Source organism: Argopecten irradians, chromosome 12 (assembly GCF_041381155.1).
Source record: "Argopecten irradians isolate NY chromosome 12, Ai_NY, whole genome shotgun sequence".
NCBI lineage: Eukaryota > Metazoa > Mollusca > Bivalvia > Pectinida > Pectinidae > Argopecten > Argopecten irradians.
The window spans coordinates 10,228,636-10,247,585 of record NC_091145.1 but is presented as its reverse complement, the minus strand read 5'-3'; the positions used below and the strand labels follow the sequence as shown (position 1 = coordinate 10,247,585).

Sequence of the window (18,950 nt, the reverse complement as noted above, 5' to 3'; positions counted from 1 at the left end):
TATCTGATAGCAGTCACGTTCTCGAAGCGGAAGAAAAGAAAAATGGCGGGAGATTTTAACTAAAAAGATTACCTATATTATATGATTACAGGATTCCCTAAACCCTTTTCCACGGCGTGTTAAGACAATCTTTACGTTTGGGAAATTTCTCTCTATCTTACAACACTTTGTTAAAGACCACATATTCATGGATGAAGAGAATTTACTTAAATTAATGAACGATAACTCTGGAGAGACAATATTTATGCTCTGTACAGGCTACAATAACTTTACTCATTCTATTACCTAGCTAAGCAAGGCATACATAAGGCCTAAAATTCCATTTTTTCTTTGATAGAGAAAATAGTGTTTCATTGGAGGTATTTTGATTTAATTGTTATACATACCTAATTGTCTAAATTATTATTGCTTCTGATATTTGAAAAGATTTTTTTTGTGAGTTAACCATTGTTGTAATATCATCTCTAAGATTCACAGGGACCTGGCACGACTTTTTTAAACTAACAGTATACATATATATATATTACTTGATACTATAATATATACATGTACTATTGGTTAAAAAAAATTGTGCCAGGTCCCTGTGCTAAGGTTATAACACATAAGATATGTGGATGCATGTAGTCCACTACATGTCAGTTTCTATATACTAAAACAATAATTATATTTTAATCTCTAATATCATGGTTAGGCCAAAAAAAATTATATGCATGTTTCAGGTTACATGACTGAAAAAATAGGGTAGGTCGGTCGGGAATTTACCTGAAACACACATTTTTTTTGGTCTTATAAAGGCCCACTACCTTTCCAAGCAAAATTTAAAGATTACTTAAAAACTTTAACAACAGAAAATACAAATATGGATGGCAAAAGATTAGGTTCATGGTAATAAATACCAAGCACATGCAAAATTTCCTGTATAATATATGATAACTGTGGAGGCTCAATTCGCTGTTTCTGGTGCAGTGATATTCATGCCGACTACCCCACGATATTTAGGACGACGGGGGGTTTGGGAAACAGATGAAGACCCACATTATGAAAATTAACATTTTATATATTTCAATTAAAGTTTTCAGACAATGATGATGAGTGTAGTATTGACGGAAAGTTAAATACTTTTACGACTCTTCAAAATTATCAATCTTGTTTTACATTCCCTTTTTAAAAATTGAAAGGAAAAGGTAGTGGGACTTTTAAGTCACTGCTGGGGGTCATGTGACAAAGTACATATGCAAAAATGGGATGCTTTTGATTTATAATGTGCTTAGCTGGTAAAAAGGATACAGGAGCTGTATATCAGAATACTAAAAGTATAACCACAGGCATTTGGCTCTATAGACATTTTCTCTCTATATATATATATGTAGTATTGTGTTGTGTGTCGTGTTGACACAATATTGCATATATATACAGAGAAAATGTCTATAGAGTCAAACGCCTGTGGTGTAACCAGAACAGAAATATACATGACGGTCAACTTAATCTTAATCAGTATGATTCTATGTCTATATTTGATCTTACATAAATGTATGATAACTTTTTATTATTTTTTTATGATATTTTCATTCATCAATCTATAAACTAAATGATATTTTATCATGAACATAAACTGTAGGATCCATCAAAAAACCTATAAGCGGTATTCAAAAATCATAATTCAATGAATAATCATAAACTAACTGACTTTTAACTTAAACGTACCTAAGATTTTTATTAAACAACTTAAGTTTGTTATCAGAGATTGATATAGTAGGCCTATACATTTCAATCTCTGGTTACATAAAAAAATTGGTTGTGTTGTTTTCCCTCTCCCTCTTCAAATGTATTTGGCAAAAATGACTGAATTACAATTTGCCTTATATGATATAAAAAAATATTTACACCCTCTACTATACATGTATTTTAAGTGTGCCTGTGCTTTTGGCCTTTGGTCTAAATCTCATGTGGTCAGTTGTGTTTAGCTGAAGTGACCCTTGAAGCTGTTGACCCAGACTGGTGATTATACTCATATGGGAGCAGACGAGGCACCCAAGGGGAAACCTACAAACCAGACAATGAAGACAACTCCAAAATCAGAGGCACAATAGGGGAACTTTAACCACTAGAGCGTAAAGTATAAACAAGAATGTTATGAAAGGTACATTTTGCTTCATAAGAGCTACCAGATGTTCTATATATGTCATTTATAATTTATGATGACCGGACCACTGTATATAAACAAAATGTAGCTTCCTCTGATTTTCTTGACCACTGTTTATATCTGACAGGTCTGTGGGATGGACTAGGCTGGTTTACAGACTGACCACTGACTGGACATTCCTTGTCCAGGTTGGTTACACAGACTGAGAAGGGAGGAGGGGGCACTGACCGGTCAAGATGTTTTACCTCAAGCAGCTGTCCTCAACCCTACAGCAGAAAAGGTCAGTTGTTTTGTTTGGGTTGGTCTAAACTCTGAAGATTAACTTTAAAACTGAATGATCAAAAACTTCTATATCTTTCATTATCAAACGACTTTAGAAATGTCGGAGAATGAATTCATTTGAAATGAGTTGCCTTAGTACTTAAATCTTTGCAAAAGTATTTTTAGATGTTGGGGCGATAAGAAATGATATTTGACGGCAGCTATATGATAGTTGTGTAAACAAAGTCTTTATATAAATGATGGTCAAATCGGTCAGGGCTAACCATGACTCAGCCTTCCAGCATGACCATGTCGTGGTCAAGGTAATTATTTGTTTTTATGATTAATATGACACATATTTAAATTAGAAAAAAGAAATGATATTAATTACAATATAAGTTTAATTGTTTATTATGCTTTAATAACCATTTATGAAATGTGATAATGTAATTATTTTTCTCAATTATTTAGACAAATAATGAAATAGAAAAAAATAAGTTATATTAATTACAATACACTGTATAGTTTAATTGTTTCATTATGCTTTATTTAAACTATGTATGAAAGGTGATAATGTAATACAAATTTATTTTCTCTAAACCTGTGTTTTTTAACTCATACATCCCTGAAGACACATTTAAGCTCTTCTTAATCAAATAGTAGACCAGTCCATTATGAAATTTTAAGGGTGAATGATTTAAAATGACGTGACACAGGTGTGTTTATTTACACTGAAGCTCATATACCCGATATACATTTCTGTAAAATTTGTTTTGTATATGGTTCATGACCACCTGTATGAGATGTCATTTTTTACCTGTATGTTTACCTATTGTTGCCATTACTTGTAAACAGGATGACATCAGTGTGGATATTTTCTGCGTTATTTGGACTGATGGTTATTTATATTTCCATGATACCCTCACCAATACAACCCAACTCATATGTGTGAGTATACAATTTTCTTAAGTATCATTATAGTAAAACCAAATACATGTCAAACACTTGATCTGTGACAATCATGGCCAGGTATCCTATATGTACTTTTTTAGCTTCTCAAACTTCCCAAAGTATTGGTGCAGTTTTGCATTTCATGAAAATGGGATTAATGGTTTTTAGATATTCTTATTACAATTTATCATTATGACATGTGTTCCGTTTCTCGGCCGAAATAATAATCTCACATGAAACCTTGCACAGATTGAACTGTGAAATATTCATGCATGTACAAGATGTATCTAATTTGTTGATGCTTTTTTTAAGTTATCCTAAACCACTGCCAATCCTGGAAGGAGCCCTTCAGAGAAACACCCTGCTACAGAAAGCCAAGAAATTATTTGAGGGACAGATACTGGGACCAGAGTCTATCACTGCTGATAAAAATGGTGAAATATAAAAATAGAAACTTTAATAAACTGTCATTTTTTTAACTTGACTATAACTTGAGCCAAAAGCATTGGTATCAATTCATGCATGTAATGCATCAGTTTTGACAATTACTTTTCATGTAATCATATACAGATGATGTTATCATAAAGAAATAAATGTGTATAGTATATAATACACATGTATGAGCTAGCCACTATATTTAGATTATTGAAAATAACAATAAAATATGAACTTGATCTGTAATTCAAGATTTCAAACTAGAATATGTTATGTATATAATTCATGAAAAGACATTATCATCAATAAGGCTTCTGATTGCCAATTTATCATTAAATTCAAGGGGAGATAATCAACAGTTGGTATCATTTTAGAAAAAGAAATCCTAAATATAAAGCTATTAAAGAGTCAAGATGGTTTGAGTTTAAACTAAGGGAAGATAATCTAGAGTATGAGATTTTAGCTAAGAATTTCTAAGTTTTATGAAAAACTTTATATTCTAGGTTCAAAGGGAGAAAATCTGTTAATAGATTATCTACTCTATTGGTAAATTTCTAATGAAAAATTATGATCTAGTGTGCTGTAGGTACTTTCACTTTACAATTTCAATACTCAAAGATGCTCCACTGCTGACAAATAGTATTTTTTCACTATCAAAAACAGGAGCAGACAATTTAGTATTTTTCTTCACTTACAAAAGTTACTTACTTTACACCATTACCACCATTGAAAAGTTTGAGCTTCTAATTTTATTTTAAGTTAAAATATGAAAAATAATTAATTGCATCCTGAACAAATTCTGTGTCACTATATCCTATATGGAATGAAGTACTGATTGCGCATGCACCAAAGGCAAAAGAAATTATTTTATATTATTTTTTGTGTTAATTAGACATATATATACACGATAAAACACCAATTATTGTTCAAATGATGAATATCATTTATGCTCTGTCGGCGGTGGTGCATCTTTAAAAATGTCTGAAAGCCAGTCTAAAGTCAAAACTAGTAGGAGATAATCATGTCTGTCTATTATTATTACTAAAACTAGATAATTTGGTATTAGAATTTACCTGAGAAATATTTTCATGAATTGTTATATTCTGGTGATCAGTTTAAATTTTAATCAAGAGGGAGGTAATCTTGTGTTTCAATCACCAAAGAAATATTTAATTGAAAAAAAAATGAAATCTAGTGTTGGAAATTATGTTTGAAGTTCGTAACCAAAAATTAAGACGATATCAGATCAATATAAATTGGGATTCTATGTAAGGATTTTCATATTAGCTCTATCGCATGTGATAATTTTTCACAGCTTAGTTATCGTTTTCATTGACTACAGGAGTTTTGTACACTGGAGCTCAGGATGGGAGGATATTAGCCTTCAACTCAACTCATCTCTGGACAATTACTAGGACAGGAAAAGATGTCCCTGGGTGTGGTAAGATCTACATATACATGAAAAACATTTTTTATTAATTTGATCATTGCGAAAAGTCTTATGCTAAGTTTGATACAAGGGGAGATAATCCACAAAATGGAAATTAAATGGAATAGGGTGGTTGCCCTGATAGAATAAGAACACAGCAAGGGGATTTTAATCAAGACATAGTGTTGTGGCTGCCAGTCAAAACTGATATTGAATGTTTTATGCGTATCTAACACTGTTTTGATATTTTTTAAATTGTTTTCATCTGTTGCAAGGATCCTTTGAATTGGAGCCAGTTTGTGGCAGACCTAAGGGGTTAAAGTTCAACAAGAATGGTGACCTCCTTGTCCTTGATGCTTACTTTGGACTCCTGAAGGTCAATGTCACCACTGGTCAGATGGAAATGTTGATGTCCAGTAAAACAGGTGCTTCTTTTCTATTCAATTTATATGTTTTCAACAAAAAGATATCATAAATTTTTCATATCTTTATGTAGAATATTCTGTCTTTGCATTTTACAGAGTTAGCTCCCTTGCGGGTAGGTATCCTTCGTGATGTCATTGTTTTGTGGGCATAATAAAGATGCTTTCTCAGAAACGTATGCCATTACACTTGCAAACTCTTGACATCACAATCAATACTTACCCACAAGGGCAGATAACTCTATGATATGCTAATACAGAATACATGTAGGTTGAATTCTTCATGATAGTGTCTCATAGCTCAATAAGAAAAGGGAAAAAAAATGTTAAGACATGACTTAACACTATTATAACAGAACTTTCATTTGCACACATTCTTGAAGCTTTGAATTTGAATTTCTATTAAGTTTGATAACATAGAAGAAAAAAATAATAAACACTTTACTCAAATAACAAGAACATAATTCTCATCCTGCATACTGTTTAAAAACAGCTTTAATTTAATTGAGAAAAGTTTATAGTTTTGTCAAAAACTTTTTTTACATTTTATTCATATTTTAACTTGGCTGGTTCATTAATGCAGATTTAACACTAGACATGTTAGCAATATTTATTTTTTTTATATCAATGCAAAAAGCGTTTTGCATTTAACACTTTGTATGATGCCTTGTTTGTACGTCATGTATCTATATAAGATGAAAATCCATGATTGTTTTAGGTATTGACGGCGTTCCTTTCTCCTTCCTCAATAGTCTGGATATTGTCGAGTCTGGACTTGTATACTTTACAGATTCCACCACTAGGTGGGGTCGACGTCACTACAGATACGAGGTAAATAAAAACTTAACTATGAAAATAATTCAATTTCATTCACTTTTCCATGTTCACTTATATAGAATTAAGGTGTAAGCAAGTTATTTTTAGGAATAATGTTTTATGGTGTGATAGCATCACAGTTGTCTATTTGTAGTGTGGCTGGACTAGGCCAATCATTGCTGACCTGCAGGCAGCTCAGTCACTAGAACATTGGCCTAGTGTTCTGAGGTTCTGGGTTAGAGTCCTAGTCTGACCACTACATTATCTCCTGTCCTGTCAAATGAGTCATACTATTGCAGCTAAACATCCACAATGATGGTATAGAGTGACGACTTTGATAGTGAAAGGAGGATTGTTGTGGAACTTGGATCATCATTGACCAGATAACTCAATCAGTAGAGCATCTGTCTAGTGTTCGGAGGTCTCAAGTTTGAGCACCAATCTAGTTGCAATATTTTCTACTTTCCTGTTACATATTAACTATGTCTAAAAGTGTTTCAACATTTGATCAGACAGCCAGACAAAGCATTTGTTACATACATTGGAGTCATATTCATTTTTAAGTGGATGCATAGTAATGCATAGTAGAAAGTGGGCAAGTTTATCTATAAATGTAGATGATGAATATACAGATGTCTATTTTAGGTGATCGAGGTAAATGCTTTAGGAAGACTTATAGAGTACAACCCTGAGACAGGAACTGCCAGACAACTGCTGGGAAATCTCCATCTAGCCAATGGCTTAGCCCTGTCACAAGATGAATCCTTTCTTGTCCTAGCAGAAATGAGTGTCTGTCGATTGACCAAGTATGGTTTCTTGAAACATAGGGAATAAAACAATTATATACCTATTCAAAAATGAAAATAATTGTTAACTACAATAGAACAGTAAAAAACAAAAATATGCACTGCAAAAGCACTTGTTTATATTTCTGCTAATAAATCATAATTTACATTTGCAGTGAAATTAAATTGTGCTGAAATAAGTATTTATATAGTATTAAAATAGTTAAATATCAGACAAAGTAGTTTGGTGGCAAAATTTACAGTAAGTGACCAATTGAATGGTTCAGGGTCAGTACCTTGAGACCTCACATTAGCATATCTTTTTAGATTCTTGAATAAGCTATATTTTCTTCTTTGTCCCTATTCACTAGCTCTGCTATAAATGAGTAGGGTAAAATAAAAATTCCTGGCTAAAAACTGTTTGCCTAAATGGCATCTCTGACTGGTTGTAATCCCCATGTAAGTGAGAATAGTATTAGTTTCTGTGAAAAAGTCCAACAACTATTGGATAACAAGTTGTGAATTAATTGCTTTGAGACAATCTGACTATAGCTGTTCTGATGTGTTGATATTACATAAAATATAATAATAAAAAAAGCCTCCAGTATTAAAACTATCATCTGAACTTTTGTATATTGCACAAAACATAATAAGAATGATAAAAAAGCATGGTTTTAGGCATAATGCAGACCAACTGAATTTTGTACATTGGTATTATTTTAGTATCTCAATCTGATCAATTAGAGTTACTTCCCTTTGGTTTACTCTCTAAGATGAATATGATAGTAGCTAAGCAGACTGTCTTTCTACAAATATTTAAATGAATTATTACAGGTATTACCTCAAAGGACCAAAAGCAGGACAGACAGAAATATTTGCTGATAATTTACCTGGTTATCCTGACAATATAAAAATAAACAGTCGTGGGAACTTCTATGTTGGTTTGGGAGCTGTCCGATACGAAGGTGTCAGTAAACTTGGACCTTTCCTAGACCTAGTTGGACCTTATCCTGGAATCAAAAACTTTATAGCCAAGGTAATGTGCTGAGACAATGGATTTTTTCATTATTTTAAGTACTTTAATTGCCGTAGTTAGTGCTCAGGGTGCTTAAAATAATAAAACATAGGGGGCGCTTTTTAGGGAACAAAAGTGTAAGTTGTATAAAAAAAAATTACAAAATAAGTCAACCATATATTAAAGGGACAATTCACTCAGGCTAATTCTTTTACATCACCAAGAAGCAAAATATGGCATAAATGTATTGTTCTACATTTCTTATGAAACATATAACATAAGATATTGATAAATTCCAAGTCATTGTTTAGTATTTTAATTGATACCGTTGTAATTACAAATCGTTGATCAATACGATTAAGCAAGTACAATATGTACGCTGTACCAATATCCGAGCCAAAGTCACGCACGTTAAACAAATGAACTACATAACCACTGTGGAGGTGATATAATGATTTTTTAGGCAAGACAATTCACCTAATAAGGTAAAAACACTTCTGTCAGAGCGATTTGAGCTGTTCTAGACAAAAGTAGCATTACTCTACGAGCAAGGGACTGGGTTCGGCATACAAGATATTCGACCACAATGTGTAACAGCGGACAGCGAGTAAGTTTGAACATTTCACACGCATTTCACCACCATGGGATTTTCTGACATATCACAGTAAAACCGACAGATCTAATTTCCATTAGAACTGAAGGTTTTCCGATACATATACAAATTTTAATGTTCTCGTAGAATGAATTGTCCCTTTAACTCTTTCTGCACTCATGGCACATTAATCTGTCACAGTTGACATGCATATGACTTCTTTTCGTTGAGACATTATTACGCCATGATTCACATATGAAAGACGTGTTGAATACCAATATTAAGCATCACACAGTTGTAAAACATCTTTAAATTCATGAGATGGGGCGTTATATAACTTCAACTCCTTCTCCAGTGAAGGAGAGAGGTGCAAATTACCGTGAATATGGTATACCTGAGCTACGTACCTTTTTCCATATTATCCTGCATATTCAGGTTGATTAATTTGAATTTTGAAAAAGTATATTATTCTTTGATTGCCTCCACAAGGTTATTTTATACTGTAGTTGCTACTCTCATTGTTGATGATGTCATTAATTTCAAACCTTACCAACATGCCAAAGAAGATGGCGCAATAGTTTCTGTGAAAATTAATCTTGCATAAAATTCTTTATTCAATATGCACATCTTGTTGACATCAATATCTTTCTCCCTCCAGGTGACGCCACTGTTCCTGTTTGATATTTTCGTACCGAGACACGCTATAGTTCTAGAACTTACTCCAGACGGGAAAGTCTGTACGAGTCTCCACGATCCTACAGGGGAGGTAACCACAGCGGTCGGTGAAGCCTACGAACATATGGGATACATTTATCTCGCTCATTTTAAAAGTACTTTTATAGGGCAGATAGATATACGGGATATCCAGTGAAGTGACTACATGGGAAGGATATTAAACAATTTCAGATATTTAATAAATTCTTTAGGGACGATATCCAGGATATCTATTGAAGTGATTGGGGAAGGATTTACAATCTCAGATATCCAATAAACTCTGTAGAAAAGATATCTAGGATATTCCAGAGAAGTGACTATAGAAGGCAGATGTTATACAATTTCAGATATCCAATAAACTCTATAGAAAAGATATCTGGGATATCCAGAGAAGTGACTACAGAAGGTGGATGCTATACAATCTCAGATATCCAAAAAGCAGACTTTCATGGATATGTATTGTTGTACAGAGAGCAGATGTTTGGTGTATTCAAGGAATGTGCTTTCAATGAAAGGATAATTAAGAATATCGACTTACATTACATAAACAGTGGAAGGATATCTTCATTGGCAGGATATTCCAGGATAAATGGTGAAGTGAATCTTCATTGATATTTTCATCAATATTTTTCACTTGTCATTGAAAAGTTTTCTTTGTTGAAAACAAAAAAGAGCATATTTATATCTGATGAAATTACATAGATTATTTATTCAATGTATGCAGAAACTATTAAGGTATTATTTTTACCATTTTATTGTTAACACCAAAAATACTTAGCTTTAATATTCGAAGTGTATCTTTCATATGGGTGCCGCCATCATGGAAAAATCTAAATGCATTTCATTTGGCGGTGTTGTATCAATTTAGTACAACTGGTACGAATCTGCAAATGGAACACACAGTTAGTCTAATGATGATCTTCAATTCAGGTGTTTTTCTCTAGTTTTGACTTCGAGAGTCCCTGAGACTCTTAGGTTTCAAATTTGAGAATCTCATGCTAAAATATTGGAGTGCATTTTGCTAAAATTACTGAACATTATGTATAAGTCATTTTGAAAAAAAATATTAAAATGCTAATTGTTGCATGTAGTTCTTTTGACTTGCATGTACATGTAACTTTTCATTTTATAGATACCTTAAACATTGAGTCCCAGGGACTTCCATAACATTATTTTAGGAGTTTGTTATTTTGCATCAAAGACGTAGAAAACCTGCGTCAGGGAAAAATCCTGCCAACTTTCCTTGTCTTTATTGCTTGAGTATCATTTTTCATTCATGTATAAAATCTTACATGTTTGTAAGTGCCCGGCGAATAATTGTCTTAATTACAAATTGACATCAAAATAAAAATCAAGTAATTACTTTGAAGAACATTTTATCCTATTTTCTTTGATGTAATAAACAGATACATTGATCTTCATGACTTTGATTTTTATGGAGGTGTGTATACACCTTCCATTATAAAATCACTCAGGTTTCTCAATATAACCGGAACACTATACCTTGGTAATCCTATCGGCAATCTCCGTAACTACGGGAGATAACTTTTACACTGTGTATTGTAACGTTGTGTATTGCACAGAGGTCAAGAACTGTCAGGGATTGCCTGTTCTCGCATGCTTCACATTTGCTACACATACTTTTTTGATTTGGTTTATCTAGTTTTATGTATCAACAGGATCATCAATTTATTTTTCCCCAATATTCATGTTACCCACGTTTGAGTACATACATTTGTATGATCGATCTCTGACGGATCTCTGATGAAGTACGTATACGGTAATGATTATCGATTGATTAGACTAACTAAAACTGTCTGTAAATTTAATAGAAATAAATAACAAATAACATTCACAATGATGTGAATATCTTGAGTAAAAATGGATTTGATCATGTTGCTGTTTGTTGTTTACTCTGCCATTACGTAAGCCTACTTGTGTGTAAACAAACAAGGCGGCCGTACGAATCCACGCTTACTCTCGTTCGTATGTCAGTAAGCCGGTTAAAATACAGTCTTCATTATGAATAGGATTGTATTGTATCACTATTTTGATATAGTTTGTGTATCAAACATATGGTTGTGTAATAGTTTAATGTATTATCAAGATTAGCATCGTAACCTAAATTTGACTTCGTTTAGAGTGAAGGCGTAGGCCTATCGCATTATGCATTACCGTAGCCTTATTTTTGCAAACTTCGGGGATATGACCTCGTGGTGTTTGTCACTGCAGGGATCGATTAAATGATTTTTATACGACTGTGTGATGTCTATATTGTCGATATTATATTTAATATTACACGTTATTTCCGTTTATAAAGTTGATTGGAGTATTTCATTAAAATCACGGGGAAGGAATTCCGGGAAAGACACATGTGTAATACATTTGCAAGTTCGAATTCATGCTTACTCTCGCTAACATTTCAATACGCTGGTTTAAGATACTGTCTTCAGTTCGCATAGAAGTGTGTTATATCTTTATTTTGATATATCATGTGTATAAAATATGTCTTTGTGTAAAGAGTTACTGTATTATCGACTTTGTTTAGAGTGTAAGCTGATCCATAATGCAATACCCAAGCTTTTATTTTTGTAAACTTCCGGATATGACCTCGTGGGGTTTGACGCTGCAGAGATCGATTAAAAGATGTTTTTTACGACAGTGGGATGCTTATAAAATTGATATTATGTTCTATATTACATGTTATTTACATGTATAACTTGATTGCTGATTATTTCATTGAAATCACGACGACAGGATTCCGGGAAATACACCTGTTGACATATAACTGTGTAAGACGTGTGCAAGTTAGCAGTCATTCAGAAGACCATTTTCTTGGTGTCTGCGAACATTTCTTGTCCAAACATAATATTTAAATAATATATTAAACCTTTAATTTGATATTTGATCATTTTTGACGTTTAAATATTATTATCTCGATAACAAACCCACAGAAAATCGATAGCGAGTTCAGTCCGCCATTGTGTTGTGATAGTAAACAACCACGCTTCAGTTGGCCGATTTTCCGTGAATTAAACAATTGTACGATTGAACATGCATTTGGTACGTAATTATTGTCATCTTTATTATATTTTCATTACATATTATATCTTTTAAACACTTTTACGGCGATTTTTTTTATGATGTATAACTTTACTAAAGCGGCGAGTAAAACTTACGATTTTCACGTGTGGATCATGACGTAGAAATAATTCAAAAACATCGTCAGATTTTGGTTTTCGTCCACAGATAAGTCTCACTGGTGTATAGGTAGCGATCCCGATTTTAAGGGGGGAAAGTCGCAACTTATTCTCCGGGAAATACGGTATTATATAAATATTTGACTTCTGACTTATAACAGTGAACCGGCCAGTGTCTAGTACAAGCGTAGTGCTAGATCTAGTATTGTAGTCTATTTGCTTATAAAATTTGAATCTGATTGTAAATAATAAACTTGATTATTAGCAAAAGCAATCCGATTCACTTCATCAGTACCCTAAATGTGTTTTTATATCGCCGGTATTCATTCTACTTGACGCATGCGCGGCGACAGTTTCTGCAACCATGACTGAGGAAAAACTGCAATATTTTTTCCAAAATTAAATATCTACAGTTATGTTGTAACAGTTATAGTCAACGTTTACATCACGGTAGCTTACATTACGGTAACTGTTCTATCAGGTTGTTTATATTTCTTCAGCTGAAGTGCGAGATGAAGTAAACACAATCCTAACTTCCGCAGTATGTATCCTTGCGATTACAAAACCAAATCATTTATATGATTTAATGTGATACACTATAGTCACCTAGCTTATTGTAAATAGATATCATAGCTTCCATAGGCCTTAAAGAACGAATTTTGAGAGGAAATGGCCACGATCTTTTGACAGTGTACCGAGTCAAGCCAAGGATTTGTAACTACGTTCTTGGTCAAGCAGATACATGTTTTATTGATAAAAATTTTCATTACAATGAGTGATAATTAATCAGTGATTTATATTTCTTATCAAGAAAAATCGAGCGCTCTGCAAGAAAGCAAGAAAAACATCACCGTGAAACGCATGCAGTATTGTAAGGGAGGTAACTTTAAAATACAAATGGCCAATAAAAAAGTTAAATAGAGTACAATAAATCAATGTAAAACAGAATAGATACGAGCGTATATGTATTTATCTCTTGGACATAAAAAATAGAAGAAAATATGGAATAAAATGAAATATAAAACACAATGTTGGCTTACATGAAATAATATTATTTTTTCCATCAATTCAACTAGATGAAAGATATTTATGATTTGTATTTTAACGATAGTCAGTAAAATGTAAATAATAGTTTCTTAAAATGAAATGAAAAAAGGTAGTTTATTTTATTAATTTATTCCGTTTACATCTGATGAATCATGATTCAATATTAAGATTGATATATTAAGTCATTGTTTAATATTTTTCAAAATATTACTGGAGAAGTGCAACTATTTAACAGCCATTTAAAAAAATCATGAAGAGAAAGATATACCTTGCATGTGGATACTAATAGTGATTATTAGTATCATTATTACATACATATTTACCAATTATATGACTTTGTGTTGATTTTGATATTTAACAATAATGAATAAACTTTACCTAAAGGTTACATGAATAAAATAGCCAAATACTTTGAACTGACTTCTTGTCATTAGTGCAGATGATCTTATACATTATTAGAACTGTAAAATTTAATACAAAGAATGGGGCTTTAAAGTATGTCCAAAAATTGAATCAAATGCATTGACCTTTATTCAAAGTCACGGGGTCAAAGTCACGGGGTTCAAATAAGCTATTTGTAACAACTTCCTGTCAATATTATAGCTAAGAGGACTGGTATTAAAGGGACATGAACCTAAAATAAGTTGTTCTGTATGCTCAGATATGGTTTTCAGATGTTTCTTGAATATTTTATTACAATGATTGGTTATCTAAAACGACAGGAAAATGTGGGGAATACCTACCCCAAAAATGATAAAAATAGACCGTCATATTCTATTTTGGGAACACAAAAACGAAAGCTGGTCGAAAGCGAGATTATAATGAACAACAAACTTGCTGACACGATAATGAATATTAGTTTTCCACATTTTAAGTTGATTTTCTAATTTACGATCGTTGACATATGAAGTAGAAGCCATATTTGTTAATATTAGTAATAAAACAATTTGTATTTAGCGTACTTCAATGATAAGTCAGAATTCAAACGAGACTTTTCATATGACGGGGAGGTTCTTGACTTAATTGCACATATATGTACATCACGCAAGTATTAACTGGAAAGTTGCTTCTGTCTCTTGCATTACAGCGATCCATTTATATGTACCTACTTTCCCAATCGCGCACGTTACTGACTCTTGATATACTCTGTTTTCTATCGAAATTCGTTTGTGTTAGCTTCACCCACGTTTTCGACCCACCATCTTGTTTACGTTCATTTAATTTATGCAGTGCATTTGGGAGGTCACTAAAGTTCAACACTACTTTTTTTATCACACTGCAGTCTGCAAAATTCGACCGGGCCGGTTCAAAATACAGAAAGATGGAATTTCCATTATAATTATTTGATACATTTTACTTCGTAAGGTATCTGATGCGTCTTAAATATATATTTTACTCAATTTTACAATTTATTTAGGTTCATGTCTCTTTAAGTGAATCCAACTTTGTCCTTATATGTGACCTTGTATGAATTTAAAAAAAAAAACTAGTACATGTATTTTTATATTCATCACTTTTTATACAGTATATTGACCATTGTCCTTTGGATCTTATACTTAGATGGTAGCATTAATAGATCGAAAATACCAGATAGCAAGTGACCAATGCGTTCTATTGAACCATTGTATTTTCTTTCAATCACAATGAATCTTTGTAATGTATATATAAAGATAACAAAGGTATAGAAACATTCAAGGAGTTTAGCGAAAGACTTAAAAGGGCATGGTTATGAAAACAGATGGTAGAAAAGGTCAGTATATATGACTGGTGAAGTATTTCAAGTATAAAACAACCGACGGGAAAGCCTAGTGCAGTATTAGTAAAAGGCAAACTGATAGATATTTTGTCATGGAATTTATTTCAAACATTACGTCTAGAAAATATAAAGCATGACAGTTAACTTCAGAAACCTGATGCAATGTTTGCCATAATTTGCAGCATTGAACACTTCCTTTGGGATAAGATCATTGGAGAATACCGGTATGTGCATGGACTTTGAGGAGCTGTTCTATGCTTTATCTTAATTAACAAAATACCATATAGTTTTGAAATTGTGAAAATTACATGTCTTTTTCATGATTTTGAATAACACCTCCTTCAGTACTTACAGTACTTTGATTGTATATCTGAAATTTAGGAATCAGATATACATGCATCTTGAAACCATAATTATAATGTTTCACATTTGCTTAATTAACTGAATTTCGATACTCCATAGACTAGTGGTTAACCCAGAAAAGATTCAACCAATACTGAACCAAAATAAATTCTATACTACCAATATATCAAACATAAGGAATTGATTTTTGGATACCTGCACAGATACTCTTGACACAGAGTTTGATAAACAGGTTTTGTTTTTTTGTTGATGGCTCCTCTTTGGTATCGAGTTTGGAACGATGTCAACATAGCTGTTTTATCGAGATGAATCTGCCCGGCTCCGTGGTGGTATCTTTGCTATCTCTTGGATGCCTTAATCTTCAAACACTTCTATAGAACTTGAATCGTGCCAAAATCATCCTAAATTTGTTACTCTGTACATGCTCAGTGAACTCAATCATTTTGTAAACAAAGATATACCTAGTAATTTTGAACAAGAAATAAGAAGATAAATACCATAGTTGTACATATAGTGTCTATAGCATTTAATACATAATGTATTTAGTCATGCATTCATCTCATCATAAAGACCAAAATTAAAACTTTTTCTTTTTTTACTGATTTAAACTTTGATACTAGAGAGATATTGGGTCAGTCTTATTTTTTATAATAGTAGGTGACCCAAAGTTGATTGCATAGACTGGCCACCAGACCTTAAGTTATAAATACCCCGGTAAGATTTTCTCAGCAGAATTTTAATACTTGATTATCTCCCCCTAGTTTGAAACTTAGAATCAGACATGTAGTAGCTATATAGAGACAAAACTTATCAAGAGACGGGTGGTCAGTCTGTTGATTGCACTATGCTACACTTCTCATTATCATTGGTTGGTCAGCTCAGCCAAAAATTGTTTGAACAAATGGCATTTTCCTGTTGTGTTTTTTAACCCAATGTCCAGTGTAACATAGTGCAATCAAAGTTGGGTCTCTGACTGCGAGTTTTTATCAGCAGGCCATTTTTCTTAGGTAACAAAGACGCATAATGTGACTCCTTCAATAATTTGCCAAATACTAAACTATTTAAAAATTGACATTATTAAAGAGACTACATTCCGTTCTATAAGATTTCAAATCAGGGGAGATAATCTTGTATTGAATTTAATATCCTCAAGTACAGAAACTTTAATATTGGCTATTCAAGCCACTGTAATGAAAAATGAATATGACATTACATACTGAGAACCTAAGGAGAAAGAATTATCATTTTGTCTTAACAGAATCAAAATTAACCGATAAATTACATCATATATATAAAATATCACATCAACCAGATGGTTTTTCTTTTTAATGTTAGAAATGTTGGAGATGGTCTTAAAAACGTACCAAAAATAATCTAGCATTTCTCCAGACATACTTTCAGGCAGACAACCACCTTCATATGTAATCTTTTTTGTATCTAGTTTTTTCACAAAGATAAGGTAACCCAGAAGACCTGCATGTTAGTGTAGAGGGAGTGTTCATGTAAATCGAGCTATCTCCTCTCCCCCCTGTGTCGAAGGATAAAACAGAAAGCTTCAAAAAAGATCCCCTCCCAACCACTGACTTATCCACAAAGATTACACGGCAGAATTACCCGTTTTTAGAGGCCGAAAATACTTCAATGTGTGTTCACTTGATAAAAATCATAACCAGTTAGAGAGAGACGATGGCGAAAAAATGAAATCTGATGAAGAAATTTGGATGAATATCAAGATTTGATGATAAGAGATTCCTTCCCATCACAGGATGTGCCATAGTATATCTTCTCTAACAGTTCTGTGTGGCTCAGTTCAATGACTCTAAATTGTATTATGTAACGAAATTAAGAAACCCAAATTATGGTCACATAAAAAGTCGGCAAATCTGAATTGTCTTTTTGCACAATACAAAGTATATGTCATCTTCCTTGTGGGTAGGCATGGATTGTGATTGTCATTACTTCGTAAGCAAAACTTTCTTCTAACAAGAGATCCCAGAGGGATCTTGGCGCCCACCAAAGAATGATCTATGTCTGACAATGGAAAGAGGGATCTTTTCTCTGCTTTTCAAACTTTTGCAAACATACTACATATAAAATTTGAGACAGATCGCTTCAGTACTTTCTGAGAAATAGCAGTAACAAACTTCAACTATCAAAATCCAAGATGGCTCCTTGGCGGCCATCTTGTAAATCGATCGGTCCCAAATCGAAATATGCACAACTAGGGCCATAGAGGAACCTATATATGAAATTTGAGACAGATTCATTCAATACTTTCTGAGAAATAGTGATAACAAACTTTAACTATCAAATTCCAAGATGGCAGCCTGGCGGCCATTTTGTTGACCGATCGATCCAAAAACGCATTATGCACAACAAGAGCCCTAGGGAAACCTACATATGAAATATGAGAAAGATCCCTTCAGTACTTTGTGAGAAATAGCGATAACAAACTTTAACTATCAAATTCCAAGATGGCAGCCTGGCGGCCATTTTGTTGACCGATCGATCCAAAAACGCATTATGCACAACAAGAGCCCTAGGGAAACCTACATATGAAATATGAGAAAGATCCCTTCAGTACTTTGTGAGAAATAGCGATAACAAACTTTAACTATCAAATTCCAAGATGGCAGCCTGGCGGCCATTTTGTTGACCGATCGATCCAAAAACGCATTATGCACAACAAGAGCCCTAGGGAAACCTACATATGAAATATGAGAAAGATCCCTTCAGTACTTTGTGAGAAATAGCGATATTAATCTTTAACTATCAAAATCCAAGATGGCTGCCTGGTGGCCATTTTGTTGACCGATCGATCCAAAAACGCATTATGCACAACTAGGGCCCTAGGGGAACCTACATATGAAATTTGAGAAAGATCCCTTCAGTACTTTCTGAGAAATAGCGATAACAAACTTTAAGTATTAAAATCCAAGATGGCTGCCTGGCGGCCATCTTGTTAACCGATTGGTCCCAAAATGCAATATGCACAACTAGGGCCCTAGGGGAACCTACATA

General features: G+C 33.1%; 1 protein-coding gene across 3 annotated transcripts; it reads left to right on the top strand.

Moving 5' to 3' along the window:
* The first annotated feature begins 23 nt into the window (after positions 1-23).
* Positions 24-11,457, top strand: LOC138304710 (adipocyte plasma membrane-associated protein-like). 3 transcript variants are annotated; one of them, XM_069244944.1, is made up of 10 exons: positions 24-359; positions 1,965-2,423; positions 3,260-3,352; positions 3,668-3,789; positions 5,133-5,231; positions 5,495-5,644; positions 6,360-6,472; positions 7,103-7,263; positions 8,077-8,278; positions 9,508-11,457. In XM_069244944.1, the coding sequence occupies exons 2-10, from the start codon at positions 2,380-2,382 to the stop codon at positions 9,718-9,720; spliced, it is 1,197 nt and encodes a 398-aa protein (XP_069101045.1). In that variant the 5' UTR covers positions 24-359; positions 1,965-2,379; the 3' UTR covers positions 9,721-11,457. The 3 variants fall into 3 exon arrangements, with proteins under 3 accessions (XP_069101045.1, XP_069101044.1, XP_069101043.1); XM_069244943.1 differs by lacking the exon at positions 24-359 and having other exon boundaries at positions 541-2,140; positions 2,271-2,423; XM_069244942.1 differs by lacking the exon at positions 24-359 and having other exon boundaries at positions 541-2,423.
* Positions 11,458-18,950: the final 7,493 nt, after the last annotated feature.

What these genes read in the sequence shown, in the direction of transcription:
- LOC138304710 (XM_069244944.1), top strand. Translation starts at nt 2,380, where the DNA reads ATGTTTTACCTCAAGCAGCTGTCCTCAACCCTACAGCAGAAAAG. An exon ending in TATCACTGCTGATAAAAATG is followed by an intron (nt 3,790 to 5,132) that starts GTGAAATATAAA and finishes CATTGACTACAG; the next exon opens with GAGTTTTGTACACTGGAGCT. An exon ending in AGTGTCTGTCGATTGACCAA is followed by an intron (nt 7,264 to 8,076) that starts GTATGGTTTCTT and finishes GAATTATTACAG; the next exon opens with GTATTACCTCAAAGGACCAA.